This window comes from Artibeus jamaicensis, unplaced genomic scaffold, assembly GCF_021234435.1.
Source record: "Artibeus jamaicensis isolate MK-2021 breed Jamaican fruit bat unplaced genomic scaffold, CSHL_Jam_final contig_384, whole genome shotgun sequence".
In the NCBI taxonomy this organism is placed as follows: domain Eukaryota; kingdom Metazoa; phylum Chordata; class Mammalia; order Chiroptera; family Phyllostomidae; genus Artibeus; species Artibeus jamaicensis.
In genome coordinates, this window is record NW_026521810.1 from 14,116,010 (window position 1) to 14,136,108 (window position 20,099).

Below are 20,099 nucleotides of genomic sequence, written 5' to 3' on the forward strand. Positions count from 1 at the left end.
ATTAGGCTGAGATAGGAGGCGGCTTCAAGCTCCAATTCCTCCTTCCCACCACCTTACACCCACTCTTTCAAGCCATGGTACTGCTGGCTTCCAAGCCAAATGTTTTCAGGGCCTGGTTCTATGGACGAGGAGTATCTGGGAGAAAGGGGAAAGAGTAGATGAGGCGAAGAGAAGTGAAGCGTCCAATCAAGCAGGCAAGCCTCGGGCTGGCCTCCAAGACAGGCAGGGTGAGGTGCTCTCAGCATTGTCCTTGCAGCTGTCACTGAAGCAGGCAGCTGTTCTGCCTGGTTGGCCTTGGCCAACCTTCTGGATTAGATCTCCCAGTGACAGCTTTTCCTCCATTTTTTCTTTTTTCAAAATGCTCAAGTGTCCTTGCATTAGAATAATTCAGAAACATTTTTATGGCAAAACCTCTTTGGGAGATGTGAAAGCAGTCTTCCTACCCTTTCCTTTTGAAGGCTTGCCTCCTGATCTTTGTTACCCAGATGCAATTTTTTTTCTAGAACTCCTGACCCCAGAGAAGAACATAGACATCTTCAAACCCTGTTGGGAATTGGGCCGACCTGAAGAAGCCTTTGCGATGCGTGATAAGACCGTCACTTTTACACAAATATGTTTGGTTCAAAACATAGGACCATCCTTTCAAACAGAAAGTGGTGTCACAGGCACATAATGATGACATCGATCTGAGTTCATTAATCTAAAGGAAATTCTGAAAGCACTCAAGAGTCAACAAAATTTAATTTCTCAATTTTAGGATTCACTAATATTTACATTTTTTTTTTTTTTAATTCTAGAAGTAAAGGGGACTCCAGAGGTATGGAAATGGGGGCTCTGAGTACAGGTTCTGATTGCTCTGCCACTGAATGATTTGGGGTGACACCTGCTCTCTGGGCCTCAGTTTCCCACCTGTAAAACTGGCGGATAATCAGCACATTCTCTCTTATCCTACGCGTGGAACAACACAAGGCTGTCCACAAGTTGCCGGACACGCCCAGGCTGCCTTCGCGCTGGTCTGGAGGGCCCCAGGAGATCAGAACCAGTGTCAGTCCGGTGTGCTGCGGTGACGAGTAAAAAAGCTACGAAAAGCCCCTTCATTCACTGGCTCCGCACCCAGTCCTCTGTGCAGTGAAAGCCTATGACCGGTCTGAAAACACCTTTAGTTTCTTCCACCATTTAACCACACACATAGTTCAAGCAAGCTGCTGGTGCCTGGAACCCCCGCCCCAGCACGCAAACCACCCTAGATGAGACCATCCAGGAGCACTGGCTCCCTCAACCCCGCTGGGTGGAGGGACTGCGCGTCCTAGGGGCGGGGCCGCGGCTGTAGCCTTCAAGCCCTCCGACTGGTCTTTCGTGTCCTCGTGATTCGCCGTCCTGCCCTCACGCCCCACCTCCGCATCAGCGCCGAGGAGCCTAGGGTCCAGACTGAATGGGGCGAGCGGGGTGCTGGGGGCCGGTGGGTGCGCTGGGCCCTGGGGCTGGCTGTCGGTCGGCGCCGGCTCCCTAGTATGCGGATGAAGGAGGCAGGCAGCGTGGAGCGGCGTCCTCTGCAGCCGCGAACCAAGGCGGTGGCGGCGGCACCTGCCGGCCGAGGTAAGTGGCGCAGCCCCCTCCTCGGCTCAGCGGGGCCCAGGGGCTGGGGGCGGTGGTGTCAATCCCTCCTAGCCTCCGTCTGGTAGTGCCTGGTGGCTCTGCCCCAGCGCCTGTGGGCAGCACCCAAGGCACGGCACCCCCAGACGTTTTGCCGGGATGCGGGCTGAGAGTCGTGGCCTCGGGCCGCGTGGACTGGCGTGGGGCGCTGCGGCCCGCGCAAGTGTGGAGGCGGAGGAGGCGCAAGGATGAACAGTGGGGATTTCTTGTGGAGCCGCAATGGCCTTTAACCCCCAGTTTTCTGCAGCAGCTCAGGCTTTAATTCATTGCTGGAAGCTTCCAAGCCAAGCATAGCCGAGTTAACTCATTGCCGGGGGATGGAGTTGGAAGCTGCTTTAGAAGGTAACTACCAGCTCCTGAGAAACTGACCCTTGCATCCATCAGGAGGGCGTAGTGTGTGATATCTGCAGGTAGAAATTACCCAGTGGCCTTTCCTGCCTCCACTCTGTGCCCAGCCCTGCGGAGGAGGCACGTTTTAGTGACCTTTGGTTTCTTCTGAATTGTAAGCAGCGACTTGACTTCCTAGGCATGCATTTATTATGTGCCTTTCCTGCATTAAGTAACACAAGGTTTTTGGAGAGCATCTCAGAGGAGCTGGGCAAATAGGAAGAGGCAGTGTTCCACCCCTACCCCATACCAGCCGGGTGACCTTGGCCAACACTTCTGCCTCTGTGGGGCTCGGTCTCCTGGTCTGCTGGGAGGCTTGACTTGCTTATTGCCGAGGTCTCTTTCAGGGTTCCGTGGTTCTGGCCGCAAAATGTGTTTAGGAGTGAAGAAGATCCTGCAGAAACACTAGCTGACTTGAAAGATTGATTTTATGGCCGTATGTCTTAGTTTATGTGTTATATGACCTCTGCTTAATTAGGTTTAGTACATTTAGAAGAAAATTGCGTGTTATGCTTTATCTGGCACCTTTGGGTTGCCTGCTCGTCGTGATGGTACTGGGCTGGGCATTGGGGTTATAAAGAGGAAGGAGACTGACCACCTGCCCTTTGGGCTTGTGACTGCTAATCCTGTTCCACAGAAGGATGTTTGTCCTGAAGCTGTGGAAGAGAAGTCTGTGTCTATTGAGTGAAGGGCACATACTCAAGAACAGGATGGGCTTGTGTAATTCTGCAAGACTGACAGCTATGAAGAATGTCTTATATCTCTCCTGATGATCTGGAGATCACCTGAATTCCAACCAATGCTAGCTCTGACAAGCAGAGGTTGCTGCTGTGAGCTGCCTGAGCGAGAGCGCTGTAACCAAATGTCACAGGTCTTTTTAAACGTCTCTCCATAATGTGAGTGCTGCTGGTCCTGTGAGATGAAATGAACCTCGCTTGTAATTAGTAGCCATTTCTTCCTCTAGGGGAGAAAAGAAATGGGTGAAATAAGAAGGAATGAAAACTTTATGGAAAGGGAAAGAGAGGGCTAACAGGCATAAATTCTAAAAAAAACTTTTATTTATGACTTTAAAAAGTCATACTTTTTTAATGCTTACATTAAACATTGAAAATGGTTACCATTTTGGCACAAACTACCAAATTGTCACATGTGATCAAAATAGATCGGTATTGAATTCTAAGGATATATTCAAGGCAGAATAAGAACAACCCCATTGTTCTTTGATTTGCCTCCTCTAGTTCTTCCCTCTTTCCTTGCTGGGCTCTTGGGCAGCAATGAGGGATGTTTATCTAGCAAGTTGGTTCTTGGGAGGTGAACGAATGATAAAAAGAGGGTGTTACCAATTACCTGGCTGATGTTTCGGTCTTCATTTCTTTCTTTTTTTTTTTTTAGATTTCATTTATTTATCTTTAGAGGGGAAGGGGAGAGGGAGAGATGTCAATGTATGGTTGCCTCATGTGTGACCCCTGCTGGAAACTGGCCTGCAACCCAAGCATGTGCCCTGACTGGGAATCGAACCTCGATCCTTTGGCTCGCAGGCCTGCACTCAATCCACTGAGCTACACCAGCCATGGCTCAGTCTTCATATTTTTATGGGGCTCCCCCATGTATGTATTAAATTTGGTTTGTCTCTCTGTCTTATGTCAGTTTAACTATTAGGCAAGCCAAAGAGCCTAGAAGGGAGGAAGGGAAAAATTTTGTGCCCTTACATTCTCTTCCAGTCACTGCCTTCTTGAGGGTTGTCCCTGCTTGGCTTCCTGTGCTTGTATAAATGGAATCCAACCAAGTATTTGTCTTCTTTTCTCGCGAGTTAGGTTTCTGTCGTAGTGTGTTCACTCTCTGATTTGGCCACTGGGTGAATAATATACCACATACTTATCTGTGCACTGTTGATGGACATTTGGGAAGTTTTCAGTATTTGGCTTTTACAAATGCTGCCGTGACTGTTCTTTTACCGGTCTTTGGTATACATACATATGCATGCATTTCTAATGGGGGCGTACAAAGGAGTGATTGCTGGGTCATGCTTAGCTTTGAGAGTTACAGACAAAACTATTTTCCAGTTTTGGAATAACTGTGTTGGTAGTTCCTCACTACTAGCTGATGAGTACAACGTCACTTTTCACTGCATCTTTTCACCAAGGAGGTTGAGGCAGGAGTTGGACCAAGACTCAACATCGGATTCTACCTGGCTGTGCCCTATTTGTTCTGGGTGAGTGCAGTCATCTCTAGGCCCGTTTCCCGAGTCAGGTCGCAGGACAGGCTGATCTGTGGGAACCCTTTCAGCTCCATGAGTCCCCTGTCTCTAGGGAAGAATTTCTCTGGCCAAACTGCTTTGCTTTGTCCCAGCTCCCCTGCTTCTTACTTAGCTTTTATAATATTGTACTTTCTAGACTTTCCGCTTCTACTTTCTACTTCTCTGACCTGCCTTCCTTGCAGCTCTGGATTTTTGCTTAAGAATTCTCCTGTGTTTTAAGCGGTTTTTCAGCTGGTGTGCTGCAAGAATTTTTAAAACATGCAAAACCTGACTCTTTAGTCATGGGCACTGACCTCTTTTCTCTTAGATTGTCAAATATAAGAAATGACCACAGCCAACGCAACAATAGCCATCTGGTGTGAATGAATCAAAATGATACCTATTATTTTTGTTAGATGGGCAAAAATATATATATGTTTTTGGTGTGCTGCAGAATTTTAGTAACTATTTCATGTTATTGCCATGACATGAAAAAGATCACAAATTGCTGCCCCAGAGGAAAAGCCTATTTTTGTTTTGTCTTTTGAGGCCTTATAAGACATTTTTGCTCTTCTCTGACATGCCTTGGAAAAATATCTAAGATTAAGTGATTAGATGGTTCAGCAACTCCTACACCCATGAATTTCCCCATTTTCCTGCAAGCTTTTAATATCTGGAATCATAGTAGTTAAGTATCGTGATATGGTCCTGGCTGGTGTGGCTTAGTGGACTGAGGGCGGCCTGAAAACTGAAAGGTTACCTGTTCTACTCCCAGTCAGGGCACATGCCTGAGTTGTGGGCCAGGTCCCCAGTTGGGGGCATATGAGAGGCAACTGATGGATTTATCTCTTGTGCATCAATGTTTCTCTCCCTCTCTGTCTCCCTCCTTTCTCTTCTCTCTAAAAATAAAGAAATAAAATCTTTTTAGAAAAGTGTCATGATATGATTTGATTTATTCAAGGAGAGAAAATTGAAAACAAATTAAATTTCAAAAGTCTACTGTGATGGAATAGTAGTTCTGTCTTTTGAACTTAAAGTCTTTTTTTAAGGCCAGGTGTCGTTTTCGTAATTAAAGGCTTATTATATGTATTATATTCAGAGCAGGGCTGTTTTTCCATTACCTATAAGAGTTCCTTCTTCCTTAGCTTCCTCTCCCCCTGGCTTCTGCTTGTATTTGCTTATGCTTTTTCATTCTCTTCTGTCAGTTCTTCACCTCCATTCTGTGGTACTTTACAAAGCTGCCAATATGCTCCTCTCATTGCTTGTCATTTTTTGTAATCAAATCCTTAGCCATCCAGAACTTGGCTGGCACAGGCTGGTGGCTGGTGCAGGCTTCTTGCTTGTCCTCCCCTAGACTAAAGCTGTCAAATGGAAATATTACCCAAGCCACACATATAATTTAAAATGTGCAAGTAGCTGCATTTAAAAAATTGAAATAAGTGGATTGAGTTTTCATTTTCCAGGGAGATAAAAAGTTCTCAAGTTCTGAATATCTAATAACACAACTTCAAACAATATAAAGTAAAATGTAACAGAATAACAAAAAGAGTTGACAAATCAACCATCATAGTGAGAGACTTTAGTATATCTCTTCAGGTAACTGATAGAAGAAGTTGACTAAAAACCAATAATGAGTTATTCTAAAAAAGAAAAACCCACAATTAACCCTGGCCAGGGTTAATTGGTTCAATTAAAACACATCATCCTGATGTGCCGGGGTTGCAGGTTCAATCCCCAATCAGGGCACATACAAGAATCAACCAATGAGCGCATGGATGAGTGGAGCAACAGATCTCTCTCTCAAATTAATATATGAAAAATTTTTAAAACCCAACACAATTAATAAGCTTGATCAAACTGATTACATAGAAAACATAATCCCAGCAAGTAAAGACTATATTTTTATAAAAATGGAGTATACAGCAGGTCATAAAAATAATTTCCAACATATTTAAAATAGTACTATAGAGACAAAGGTTTCTGAACACAATGCAACTAAATTGCATATCAATTTTAAGAAATAATTTTTATTATCTTTTTAAATTAGATTTGAAAGTGTTTAAATTTGAAAGCTAGAGAGGTAATAATGAAAATATGTATCAACACTTTAGGATGAATTGTACACTTACAAAACTTGTGGGAGAGAAATGTGCAATATTAATTGCTCATATTAGCAAGAAAAAAGGCATGAATGAGTTAATCAGCTAAGTTAAGAAGTTAGGAACATAGCAATTAAAATAAATCCAATAAATGAGAAGGAAGGAATTTAAAACAAACACAGGTGAAATTAATTTGAATGATATATTTTACTTAATCCAGTATGTTCCATATGGTATCAAATCAAATTATAAAAATTGCTAATGAGCTCCTTTCCATTTTTCTGTTCAACTTAGTCTTCGAAGCCTGCTGTGTCTCTTACACTTACACAGAGCACTTCTCAGTGTGGTCGGGCCATATTTGAAGTGCTCAGCAGCCACACGCCGCTCGTGGCAGCTGCACCAGACAGCACAGCCCTAAATCTTAGCCAGTAAACGTGAGTGATTCATTTTGATAAAGGAAACAGTCGGAGCTAACGATGGGGTTCAGTTATCTGCCAAGTGAATCTCCAGTGGTAATCTAGCAGTGTTTTTGTGGCTGACAAAGAGAGTGGGCTCTTTGTGAAAATCTTGATGCTAAACATGCCTCCCCCCAAACCCACGTGCTACAAAAGAACAGGAAAAAGGATGAATACTCTACCGACTCACTTCATCCTCACCTGTTCTAGATATGTTATATATGTCAGCCCGTTTAATTTTCACAAAAGCCATGAGTTTGGCACCTTCCCATTTTACAGATGAGGACACTGAGGCTTGAATAAGTTAAGAAACCCCAGGGAGAGAGCTGGGATTCAGACGTGGGCAGTCCGGCATGAGATAGTAGGTGAGGCAGTGCTTCCCCATCTGTGTAGCATAGAGCACATTCCCACTCCGCCCCTCAGAAAGGCTCCTGTGGAAATTCTTCAGAGGGTTTAGCCGAGGCTGGTGAAATGGCTCCGTTCCCTGGTCCAGGTCATGCGTTCTCAGGCACACCTCCTGACTGGTCTCAGCTCATGGGAGGACTTCTCCATCACCAGTCTAGTCTCCCGAGAAGTCTCTCCAAAACCCAATTCCCGTTTCAGTTCCCTCCCTTCCTGCACTGGCTCCTGTGAGGATAGTGGTCCAACCTGCCATGGCACAGTCTGCTTCCTCTTCTAGCCTCTCTCGTACACTGTTCCTCCTGGGCCGGCCCTTCAGACACTCACTGGGAGTTTCCCCTCCGTGCCCGCGGTCCTGGCTCAGGGGGCACCTGCCTCCCCCTGCCCCCTACCCACCAAGTCCTACTCATTCCATCTTGAGGGGAGCCTTTTCTAAGCTCCCTCCCAGACACACATGTACACATGGGCACCCCAAATCTAAAACATCTCCTAACACTGCTCGTCTGACCTTTGTGGAATAAGTTAGAAAGAAGTACTATGAAAATAATTACATCGGTGATAAATCTACTTGTCTGATTTTTGAAATGAGATTGTGAGAGCCTTTTAAGAGAAGAGACTGTTCCTGTTGCTTCATTTCTAATGAGCTGATATTATTTCTAATGTTGCTAATGTCCACGTTGCTTTTTTCTAAATGAGGTGCGTGCTCCATGCTTGATTAAAAACCGGGCATGTGAATGAAGGTATGCGAGTTTGGGAGCCTGCCCAAATGCTCCTTTCCCTGACTTTTGAAGCAAAGAGAAAAGGGGATGTACAATGGGGGTGTAAAGGAAAACGGGTTCGTTTAGCCATGCCGCCTACAGACCTAAATATATGTTGTTGGTTTTAGGAATTCAGACATGTTTAACTTGTTTCGAGGTTATAGTGTCCTCATAGAATGTTCTTTTGTCTCCTATGCCATGACTGCCTCTCCTTCACTCTCTGAACTGCCAGGGCCTGTCGAACTCCAGGTTGTTTCAGGTGACTGTCCTTTTGCGAGGGTCATTGCCACTTGCTGATTTGGGTTTTTATATGAACAGTCTGGTTCCTCTGTTTCTGTAGGACAGATGGGATTTTTTTTTTGAATAGCAGATTATTGCATAAACTGCCTATGGAATCCTTCACCTTCCCTTACTCATCCACCCAGCCTGGCGCTCCCTGAGAAGTATTACAACGAAGGTCCTGTTGCGTGATACCACTTCATGGTCCCATATCTGAAGAAGCCACGCCCCTACCTTTTCTCTTTGGGCGTGGGTTCTCGGTTATTTTAGAGTTTGCACGCACTCTTTCCCATTACCCCATTCCATGCTGTTCCCATTACACCGAATTTGGGGGAAGGTCCCTGTGTTGGGGCCTGCTTGCATTGGGTCCCAGAGGTGCTCTTGTTAACTGTTAATTCTACTAATTTTCACTTTCTGTTATTAAGGATTATTTATTCAGCCCAACTACTTGTATTTGTTATGGTTAATTAACAGTGAACTCTTTTACTAAAAAGGTAACTTTGAGGTCTCACTTTATTTGGGGCTTCCACGGGTCTGCCACAGACTCGTTCTCCTTTGGCTCACCCTGCACTTGGACTTTGCTGTCACAGGCCCACCACCCAGAGCTGCTTCCCAAGGCCTGCTGTTGGGGCTTGGAGGGACGCCCAGGGGAGGGGCAGGTCTATGAGCACTTTCCTCAGTTTACCACAATATCATATCTTTCTCCCTCTGGCCCTCACCTCTGCTGTGAAATCACCTCAGGACAGTGGCCACATGCAGAGCCTTCTTGCACGTTTTTTTCTCTTTTTTTCATTAGTGGCCTGAATTTGTTATCGTGCAGGCCAGTCTCGGCTGACTGGGTGCTGTAAGTACAGTCCCTGCCAGTTCAGTCACCAAGTTCAGTGGCATCTTCTTCCTGCACATCTCTTGGCCCCCTTCTAGCCATCCCAGCGGCCTCAGCGGCCCCTGGACCACCCTGTCCTGGGTCACCTTCATTCCAGGGTGAGCTCACTATCCCCCTACTTAAGAACCACTTAGGGCCACCCAGTGCCTCCTTTGGAGGGCCTGGTTCCTTCTTAGCCACATCTCCCACGGGTCCCCTGTGATCTGGCCTGAGCACACCTCTGGGCATTTGGCGTGCCCTTCCTACCACCAAGAATGCCTGCTCCTGTCTTCCTGTCTTTGCAGTCTTGTCCATCCTTGAAGGACCCATTTACACACCTCAGCAAAGCCTCCCTGGTTTCCTGTGTTGGAGCTAGTGGTTCCATGCCCAGGGCACTCCAGGTCAAGGCATTACTCAGTATTTGGGGTATTTAGGTATTTTCGCTCTCCCTGGCTAGATGATTCATTTAAAGAAGAAAGGAGTTGTGTCTTATTTATTTTTAGATTCCCAGTGCCTGGGTTATGGAAGGTGCTTATTAAATACTTATTTAATGGATTATTAGGTGAACAAAAATATAAACCAGCCCTTTTCAGTTGGGCTCTACAAGAGAATTTCGCCCTAATACTCTAAGGCAGCCAGTTTATGTCATGAATAACTTCTCTCCTGTGCCTCTGGAATGAATCTGAGGATAGACCATCCTTGGGAGAATTGAGAAAACGGACACTGAGATCCTTCTCTGTAATTGTCCAGTGTGGCCCATCTTGAGAAAGGCTGGTATAGACAGCATGATCCTAGTCCTGATAAAATACACGTGTGCAAAGAGAAAAGCCCCATAGAATATAGACCAGAATGTTACCAGTGGGTATCCCTGGACCGTAGTGTAACAACCAGTATGTGATTTTAGAATGTTCTCTCTGCTTTTGCATGATTTCTGAAGTTTATAACTTTGTGATAACAGTTTGAAAAACTGTTTCTAGAGTAAGTGAAATCAGAGTTCACAAACTTGGTCATGCCTCAGTATAAAGTGGTAGAGGGTTTAACGCTTTTGTTTTCAAACCCAGCTCCCTGTGCCCTGCCACAGCAGACCAGGAATCACCCAGCTGAGCACCTCATTGTTGCCTCTGGAGAACTGGGCCTCAGTGTAAGGACGATGGTCTGCCAGGTCTCTCTGCACCCGGATGTCCCTTCGTGCTGCCGGTGGACACCTCGTAAACTGAAGGGCTGAGTTCTCAGCAGGCATGGCGCACCGTGAGAGACCCTACGTAGCATATTCATGAGTATTCATGGCTCTTCTCGCAAGCAAATCCAGAGGTGGTGTTTTTTGTTTTTACAATAACTCAGAGTCAACACAACCTGTAGTCATTTGGATTAAATCCGACAGAAGAGTTGCAAATGCTTACCAGCTATCGCTGCGACCAGCCCTAGTTTTTTCCCTGGAGTTTGACCTTGTGTGACATCATACACAATTTATCTTTATCCAGGCAAGAATCCACCAGTGGGTGGTAAACCAAGAAGATTTGGTGAGGAACAGGATATTTGCTTAGTCTCTAGCTCCCATCAAGTTACTTATTAATTACAAAGGGAAATTGTAACTTGACAGCAGCGAAACGTGCCTTCCACCACTTTTACCAGTTGACCAAATTTAACACCAATTCTGAGACAAATCAACATCGTGTGCCTCCAGGTGAAACACACTAAGAAGGGCACAGAATCATTTCCGTGATATTCCCACCCAAAATGGGTAACTGGAATCTAATTATGAAGAAACAGACAAACCTCAGTTTAGGGACATTCCGTAAAATAACTGGCCCATACTTTTCAAAAAATGCCAAGGACATGAAAGATAAAGGAACCATTTCAGATTAAAGGAGGCTGAAAAGATATGACAGCTGAATGCTGCTCATGATCCTGGTTTTTCCCTAAGGCGGGTGTGCCAAACTCATTTTTACTGGGGGCCATATCAGCCTCAAGGTTGCCTTCAAAGGGCCGAATGTAATTTTAGGGCTGTACAAATGTAACTACTCCTTAACAGTTAAGTGAGCGCTCGGCACCGCCACTGGGTAGAAACAAGGTGCTGGGCCAGATAAAACAAGGTGGGGGGCGGGATTCAGCCCTCGGGCCTTGTGTTGCCACCTGTGTTCTAAGGCCATTCGGGGACTACTAGAGAAATTTGTATTTCTCTAGGTCTTTAGAGTAGTTAACACTATCGAAGAAAAAGCAATTTCCTGATTTTTATCATTATACTGTGGTTGTTGTGTAAGGGAATGCCCTTGTTTTTAGGAAATCCTAAAACATTTAGGCATAAATATCATGTCTTCAACTTTTAAATGGTTAAAAACTAATCTGTGGGTTATATAATAGAATGCGGTAACAGGGCAGATGCGTTGGATATGAGCGACTGGGGAGTCTGGGTGAGGGGTGTCTAGGAATTCTTCGTACCACCTTGCAATATTGAGATTTGAAAGTTTGAGATTATGTCAGAAAATAAAGTCTAAAATCTCGGAAGCCTCTGGGTCACGGTGCTGCGGCCCATCCAGTACCAGAGGCACGGTGGTACTTTCGGTGTCTGCCCTTCCTGCCGTCCATACTGAAGTTGTTCCCCGCAGCACTGAGCTCTCCTCAAAGATGCCTTTGTTACCTCTGGCATCGGCAGAAAACGGGGGACCGCCACAGGCGGTGCGGCTTCACCTGACAGGAAGCTTTCTTCCTTCAGCCTCCCGTGGCGGTGACTGTGGGTGGAGACTTCGCTCCTGCTGGCCGTCCTCAGGTCTCTGGTTGACCGTCTCTGATCCACATGTTTACCTGTAGCCCAGACCCACAACTGTCCTGCCAAAGAGGCTTTTCAGGCAGAATGGGACTTTAAAAACATATTTAAATGCAGTTGAGAGTGTTCGTGCATGAATTCAGTGCACGTCATCAATGTCAATGTAAGAAACACCGAAACCTGCAGAGAATTTTTATGAGTTTGTTTGAGCCAAACTGACAACACATGCCAGGAGGCAAGATCTCAAATGCTCCAGAGAATAACAGTTTTGCATTTTCTTTTTTGCATTTGAAATTAAGGAGGGGAGATGAGGAAGACTGGAGAAAGCAAGTCAGGGATTTGATTATGGGATAGTTAACAAAATGATACCCTCTCTCGAGGGTTAACACCCCTTCAAAAGGTATTACTTCTGGTGTTTCGAAAGTGTGTTAACCTAGATGTGCAAAAACAGTGGACAGGCTTGGCTTCAAACTTTCCGCTACAGAAGTTGCAGCCCTGACTACCCACCATGACCTGCCCTGGGGCTCCGAGGGGGAACTGCATGCTGGGGCCTGAGGTTGGTTTGTGGATGGGTCTGCTTATCAGAATTTGCAAAGAGGAGTTCCTCTGAAACATGTCCAGCCCCCGAGGACCAGAACATGATAAGAATGGTGGCAAAACAGTTTCTCCTCTCTGTCTTTCCTTTCCTGCTCTTTCCCAGAAAGTCTTGTCTTTCACCCCACTCTATTTTTTCCTCTCTTGTGCCCCACCCCCTCTCCCCTTTTATATATTTTTTAATCCTTACCCAAGGATATGTTTATTGATTAGAGAAAGAGAGAAACATCAATGTGTTGTCTCTAGTAGGTGCCCTGACCAGGGATCAAGCCCTCAACTTAGGTATGTACCCTGACTGGGGATTGAACCCGCAACCTTTTAGTGCATGGGACAACGTTCCAACCAACTAAACCACTCAGCCAGGGCTCCCCCTTTTGTCTTTTTAAGTCTGCCTTCTTCCACTTGTTCCATTTTCCTGTTTGTCTCTCCTAACTGGCCACTCAATGTTAGCATCCACTGAAGCTAAGTTTTGTGTTTCCTGTTCTTACTTTGAAAAGTTGGTAAGTGAGGCGCAAAATTTAAGTGGACAAAGGGGTGGTAGAAATGTTCTTGGCCAAGCCTGCTTTTTATATATTAGCAAACATTCTCACAGAGGTGACTTGGCCACAGTCAAACAGGCAACAGAGGAACGGCTGAGTATTTTATCTCTTTCCTCTTCTCTTCAATGTCAACAGATCCAGTTGCTCCTTTCCCTCCCCCTCCCCGTGGTGGTGGGTGGGACAGTCATTGGATTTTGTTTATCTCCTTCTGCAACAGTGATTCTTGTTTGAAAAAGATTCATATCCCTGTTCTCCAAGTGCCAGGCTTGAGGTGGGCACTGCATAAATACCCAGTGGCTCTGGTATCTGGAAAGGCCCTGTCTTCTCGTCTGTGCTTGATAGGACCATGCTGAACTTGGGTTAGCTTTTCTGTGGGGATCTAAGTGCAGGCCACTGATCGGTGCACTTATTCATCAGTTCATTCAGCAAGTATTTGTTAAGTGCTTTTTACATGCTAAGTACTGTTTCAGGTTCCGAAGTTATAGCAAGAAACAAAATGGAGCAAGTCCCTTCTCTAGGAATTTTCAAATGGGGAGAGCAGACAACAGGCAGGCAGGTATGAGTAGCGGCGGGTACCCGAAGGAAAGCAAAGCAGGAATGTGAATAACCAGGCTTGAAGAGTGGAAATGCTGTATTGCCTAAGGTGGTCAAGGAGGGTGACTTTTCAAAAAATATTTTATATTGATTTTGCTATTACAGTTTTTTCAGTGTTTCCCCCTCTCTCTCCCCAGGAGGGTGACTTTTGAACAAAGACCACAGTGAAAATGGTGAGGGAGGGGGCCTTCTGGAGGAGGCAGAGGAAGCTGCAAGTGGAGACCTGAGGTGGGGATGGAGTGGGTAGGGGTCTGAGGAACAGCAGGAAACCTTCTAGACCGAAGTGGAGTGAGGAGGAGGAGGAGAGTGTAAGAAAAATGGGGCGGGGAGAGGGTTCTGGATTTGACCCTGCAAGGGTTGCTGCCCTTTTGGCATCTTTGCCACCTCAGTGAAATCTTAGAGAATTACCATGTATAGTTGCTGGACATGGTCTAGTTTTGGCAAATGTTTTTGTATCCTGAGACTCAGAATAAATTGCCTTAACGCTTTTAAACATGTGAAAAGCAGGCAGCTGGATGGTAGTAATGATGATGTATTCTCAACATTAGAGGAATACCGGCCGGTTGATTACAAGTAAAATTAAAAAGCATACCTCAGTATCACTGAACTGCTTGCATCTTGGCTAGTGGTCAAAATTAGTGGACTGTAGACTCTCCACTACACAAAAGTGTTGCATTCACAGAGCAACACTTTTATTTTTCATTGTAGGAGACAGGTCCTGATCATTTTGCACAGATTGTAGGATCTGAACATCCTTAGGCTAAAATCTGTTGTAATTACACTGCGAAAAGCTTGCGGAGAGCAGGGCTTCTCAAAGCTCCACACCCACATCACTCAGGGGAAAACTTGCTTCCAGTGCACATTGGGTGTCCTTACCCGGCCTTCCTGGGTGGGAGATTCTGAGGATGAGGTCCGGGAATCTGACGACATTACAGTGGTTCTTGTGCATAGTCAGACTGGGGGATCACCAACCGAGACAGCAGCCGAGGTATCAGTGCATTAAATTGAACAAATACTGTGAGATATCAGAGATGACAGGGTGTGTTCCCAGCACCACTGCTCTTGCTTGCACTTTTTGGTTTTCATATCGTGGGGAAATGGCACATTTCTAAAAGGCAAATGAAACGCCGCCCAACCAGTGGAAAACAGGGAAGTACCACACAGTGGGGGGTCCCCCCTTGGGGGTGGGAGTGAGATGAGATGGTTGAAGGAGCTGTGCTGGAGACGTACGCATCCAGGAACGAGTGTTGTCCTTCTGCCCATGTGCACACGTGTGAACTCCGTCCCAGCAGGCTCATGTGCCATGCGGGCCTGTGTGTGTCTGTTAGTTCCCACATGGATGCTGGAGCTTAAGTATCATCAATTTTAACCCAGTCTTTGAGTGTTCAGTTTTTGCACTGAGTTTTTCTTGTTTTTTTTATCCTCACCTGAGGACATTCTTCCATTGCTTTCACAGAGACAGGAAGGGAAAGAGAGAGTCATTGATGCTAGAGAGAAGCATCGATCAACTGCCTCCCATTTGCGCTTGGACCAGGGATTGAACCCATAGTCCTTTGGTGATGAGACAGGATGACGCTTCAACCAACTGAGGCACCCCTGCCAGGGCTGCATTAAGTTTAATTACCTTGCTAATCTATAAGTAAAAGGCCAAAAATAAGAGGCAAGGGTTTATTTGAGATCCAAAAGGATAGCTACTCAGAAAGTGCTGATTCAGGCAGAAACCCAAATGGTGTTTTGATTTAGGTGAAGGCAAGAGGTATTTATGAGACAGGGAATAATTACATGAATAGAAGGATAGGTATAGATTAGCCAGCATTTGATCTTAGCCAAAAGGCCCAGTGGTGATGTGATGCTAATTCTAAAGAATGTCTTTCATTTTCAGTCCCAGGAGTCAGAACAAAGAGTTGTTTGGAATACCGTATTTTGCTGTGTATAATGCACACTTTTTTTGCCCAAATCTTTGAGGGAAAAATAGGGATGTGCCTTATACATGCGTAGTACCAATTTGTTACTGGTACACAACATTTCTTGTACCTTGTATATGTTCTTGTGTTTTATAATTATTTGTTATACAGAATTTCTTGTACCATAGTACGTTCAAAAACTAAATGCTTAAATTTCTTTGTAATATAAAAAACAAGTATCTAAATGTAAATAAATAAGTTAATTAAAACATTAAAATGAAAGGTTTTTTCTCCTGAAAGTTTAGGCAAAAAATGTGGGTGCGCATTATACACCGCAAAATGCAATACTTTAGGCCCAATTCAGAGGTTATTTTGCCCTGTTTTCACATCCCAAGGTTTGAGGAGTAAAACATGCAGCACAGTTCCTCTAGGATGGCTGCTCTGATTCCATTTGAAAGTAGCTCTACTTATGTTGTTTTCTACACCTTCAAGGCTTTGAAGATACAGCAATGTTGGAATTTTAATATATATAAGGACGTCATCCCAGTGGGTAAAGTTGGGGTGCTTTTGCCCCCCAGGGGACATTGGCAATATCTGGAGACATTTTTGGTTGTCACAACTGGAGGAGGGGGAGGTCCAGAGATACTGGTGGCATCTAGGGGATAGAGGCCAGGGTTGCTGCAAAATGTCCTGTAATGCACAAGACAGCTTCCTACAACAAAGAATTACGCAGCCCAAATGTCAGTAGCGTGAGGTAGGCAAACCCTGCAAGAGAGCAATTGAATACTTCTTACCTGTGTTATGTTTTAGGATTCTAAATCTGCTTTCAGATTTAAAAAAAAAAAAAAAAGAGTTCCAAAGCTAAAACTAGTTTGAAATTAGCTACCTAGACCATACAAGGATGGTAGTCTGCTTGGGAGGAAATCGACTTCTGCAGTCAGTAAGAGAGAAATAACATGTCACCAGGAGGTCCACATGACAACAGTTAAAACCCTGTGTTCCCAGACAGACAGGGGCCTGGCCCTGAGTGGGTCTGCCTAGGGCCAGCTGTAGTGTGTGGGTTCTTGACTTCGTGTGGGAAAGATTTCACAACACGTGCCCAGATGACTGCGAGGATACAATTATTAAAGCTGGGGAGGGTGAAACAAGGAAGGGTTTAGTACAGAAGCAGCAGCAGGAGAGCCTAGGCTGGGCTGCCTGAGCTCCCTGGGAAGTCAGAGAAGAGGGGGCTTTGGGGACAGGTTCATGGGGTCAGCCTGGGACAAGCTGCCAGCTGCCCATTGCCTTAGAGTTGAGGGGACTCATGCCTGTGGGGAAAGAAGTGGGGGGAGAAGAAGGGAATGGCGCAGGCTCCTCCCCAGATGGAGAGCGTGCAGGTGCATGCTGCGTCCTTTGTCTTTGGGCTTTTCCCCCTTTTTTGCAGGCTTGGGGTCTTAGGGGAGGGTTTCAGTGGAATATTCATCAGTTCTCCAGGTGTGCCCTTTCAGGGTCATGGTCCCCTCTGGTTGGTCAGTGACAGGGCAAGGGAGTTGTTAGTCATTGCAATTGGCTCTGGCGTAGCCCACCTGGTATTGCTGCTTTTCTGGACCTGGAGCTGAAATACAACTGAGGCATAGGTGTTATCTCCAGGGAGGAAAGTTTGCCTTGAGGGCCAGGTCCTTGTTGTCCCAGTTTTGCCCCCTGCCAGGTCCTGGTGACCATCTGCACCTGGCTGTAAATTGCTTGGCCATTGTGTTCAGCTGTCTGTCTCTGTTTCCCTATTATACTTGTCAAGGACTTTTCCTAGCTTCTCACTATCCTGTCTCACCTGCACTGGTGAGATTTTGAGCATTTTTAACTAAACCGTTGTCTCCTCACCCCCAAACCCCCCTCCCTGTTGGGTGAGAGCAGAAGAAAGTTTGGAAGTACGCTTGCATGCACCACTTTCGTCATGGTGCCCATGGATGGGCTTTGGCAAGACAGCCTAGGGAGTCAGCGGTCTGACCACACTGTGCATCTGTGCTGGTATCGGACGCCACACTTCTGAGCAGTCTCCTTTCTCAGCCCTTCCCACACTGTTGTAGTTACATTCCCACTATCATTGCCCTACACTTTGGGTTTCTAGAAGGCGGGGCCTTACCATCTCAACAGATTTCCCTCCTCCTGTGACCTCTCTGTACTAAGGGCTGCACCATCCTCCCTGTCACTTGAGTTATCTTCCCTCCTGCCTGCTCACCACGCCTGATCTATCTCCAGCCCTGTCATTTCTGTGGCCGGGAGCCGTTCCTCTCACCCGGCCTCTGCCATCTTTGCGGAGACAGCCAGCATGGGCTGTGAGAGCGTGATGGTAGCTTCTCAGCAGCCTGCCATCCCAGACTTGCCTCTTTCTCCGTTGCTATCCCTGCTTCTTCCCCCGTGATTTTCTTCCATGTGTTTCATGATCGCTCATGAACAAAATCCTCAAGGGCTTCTTGTGATCGTCCATGACCTTCTGTGATTTTCCCATATGTTGACCCTGCTGACCTAATGGCTGTCTTAGGTCATGTTCTTTAGAAGCAGAGCCTAAAATGGGAATTCAAGGGCTCCTGGTTTATTGAGGGAGCTGCCAGGACAAAAAGGAGAGAGGGAGGGAAATGAAGCACGAGAAGCCGTTGAGCAAAGCTGCGGTCTCAGCTGAGTCCTCAGGAAGCTTTGGAGCTTGATTTGCTCTCCCAAAGTGATCCCACCTGGAGACAAGAGGTACCCCTGTCAGTCAGCCAGTCATTGGCTGGGGACAGAGAGCAAGCCTGCAGAGAAAGGGACAGCTGTGTTCTGTTGGCAGCCAACCCTCACAGCCGAGATACAGCATCAGCCCTGGGGTGTCCAGTAGGACCACAATATTACCCTTAACTCTTGCCTGCACCCCCCGTCTCCACCCTGTGCCATACTTTCTCAGCTATTCCGAGTCATTTGCTGTTCCCCCAAACGAACCAGGCCTTTGTGATTTGCTCATTCCATGCTTTCTGCCTATAGGGACGTCCTTTCTGGGTCTTCCCTCCTCACTCGGCCCCTCTGCCAGCTCCTGTTGCTGCACTGTGGCTGTCGTGCATTCTCCTTGCCATTGTGACAGGTTTCGTCTCTGTGCTGTCTTCTCCCTGAGGGCAGGCGCTCTGCCTTCTGTTTTGCTTTATCAAGTAGAACTCTTCATCTAAAACACAGAACCCCAAACACGATCTGAGTGAATTTTCTCACCTTTCCCGTGCACGGTGTGAAACCTACCAGTCTGGGTTTACAGGAGAGAAGTTCATTTGTTCCCTACTGTATGGATGCCTTTGGGCTTAAGTCTATTGGACCAGCTGAGAAAGGCTGGCTGGTGGAATAGACCATCCGTTGAGCGGCCTCCTGGACAACTGTGTAGTTATTTATCTTCTCAAATTCATCCCATGATCATAACTAACTACAAAAATTGACTTCCATTCCTATTTCTTTCTATAACCAAGACCCAGATTTAACTTTGCATGCTTCTTTTGATCATCATTTTTCCTGTTGCATTTGTCAGTAGATCTCTGTCCTTGTCCTTTGCTCTCCATCCTCACCAGGACGGGCCCCAGGCTCCCCTTCCGCCTGGACAGTGTCGTGCCTCCAGTCTTCTGTCTTCTTGTCCCCAGGCAGCCCTGTGGGCAGTAGACCAGTCTTCCTCCTCTTCTGCTGTGAAATCCTGCTTTCAGAAATCTCCCACCTTAAAAGACTTGCTCTTTCGGCTGCCCTAGTACCATCTTGTTCGCTTTCCCACGCAGTCCACTCCAGCCGTGCTGGTTTATTCACTGTTTTCTCAACTTTGGATTTTTGTTTATAATAATGTGCGCCTTGGCATGCCTTCATCGTTAAAAAACAAAGCAAAAGACACAAACAAAAGACCAGTCCCTTATATGTGTACCCACCTGTTCTGGGACCTGCCTTTCCCAAGTACCTGCAAGTGGAAGGGCGTGGACTTAGAGGTGGACAGGTGTGGGCTGCATTCTCAGCTCCTCGGTGAGTCACGTGTGGCCTCTGACAGGTTAAATGCAGCTAGCAAGGGAGTGAAGTAGTTACTTCTAAGACTTAGTGAGATCGCGTGTAGGCTCATTCCTTTGCCAAAATATTAACACCATCCCCACCCTTGTACTAGTAACTGTGTGCAGTTAATTTGGCAGTTTATCGTGTACTACTTTGTGGTGTTTTGAATGGTTAATCCTTAATTTTGAAAATGTTAGTGCTGGTTTTTCAGATGAACTGAAAGCCCCGGTCTTGCCCTTGTCTATCTTCATCAGGGCTTTGGTGAGAAGAATGTCTTCATCGGGCAGGCAGGCATTTAAGAAGAATCTGTTATATTTTTATGTGTGAGTAGAAATATATAATCTTTGAATACCAGGTCTTTCCTGCATGGAGATGATGGGTGAAGCCATGATGTGGAGGCGCTCTCCCTGGCAGTCTGAGTGGGAAGAGGCTCAAACTTGTGATTCCTGAGGCGCCTGCTCATGTAGCAAGGCTTTGAGGACTACAGTGTATTCCATGTGGTTTGCACCGTAATTTACCCACAAATGCCCTGTTGTTAGACATTTTAGATCTTTGAATAGAG

General features: G+C 46.1%; 1 protein-coding gene across 5 annotated transcripts in view; it reads left to right on the forward strand.

Moving 5' to 3' along the window:
• Nucleotides 1-1,392: 1,392 nt before the first annotated feature.
• Nucleotides 1,393-20,099, forward strand: part of ST3GAL5 (ST3 beta-galactoside alpha-2,3-sialyltransferase 5) — a 50,626-nt gene continuing 31,919 nt past the window's right edge. Inside the window, exons 1-2 of one of the 5 annotated variants that reach the window (XM_037159714.2) lie at nucleotides 1,512-1,596; nucleotides 1,901-1,995. In XM_037159714.2, coding sequence (XP_037015609.2) covers nucleotides 1,971-1,995 — 25 coding nt within the window. In that variant the 5' untranslated portion in view covers nucleotides 1,512-1,596; nucleotides 1,901-1,970. Of the gene's footprint in view, nucleotides 1,597-1,900; nucleotides 1,996-20,099 lie in introns of those variants that run through there. The other 4 variants (XM_037159712.2, XM_037159715.2, XM_037159717.2 and 1 more) reach the window with 4 other exon arrangements.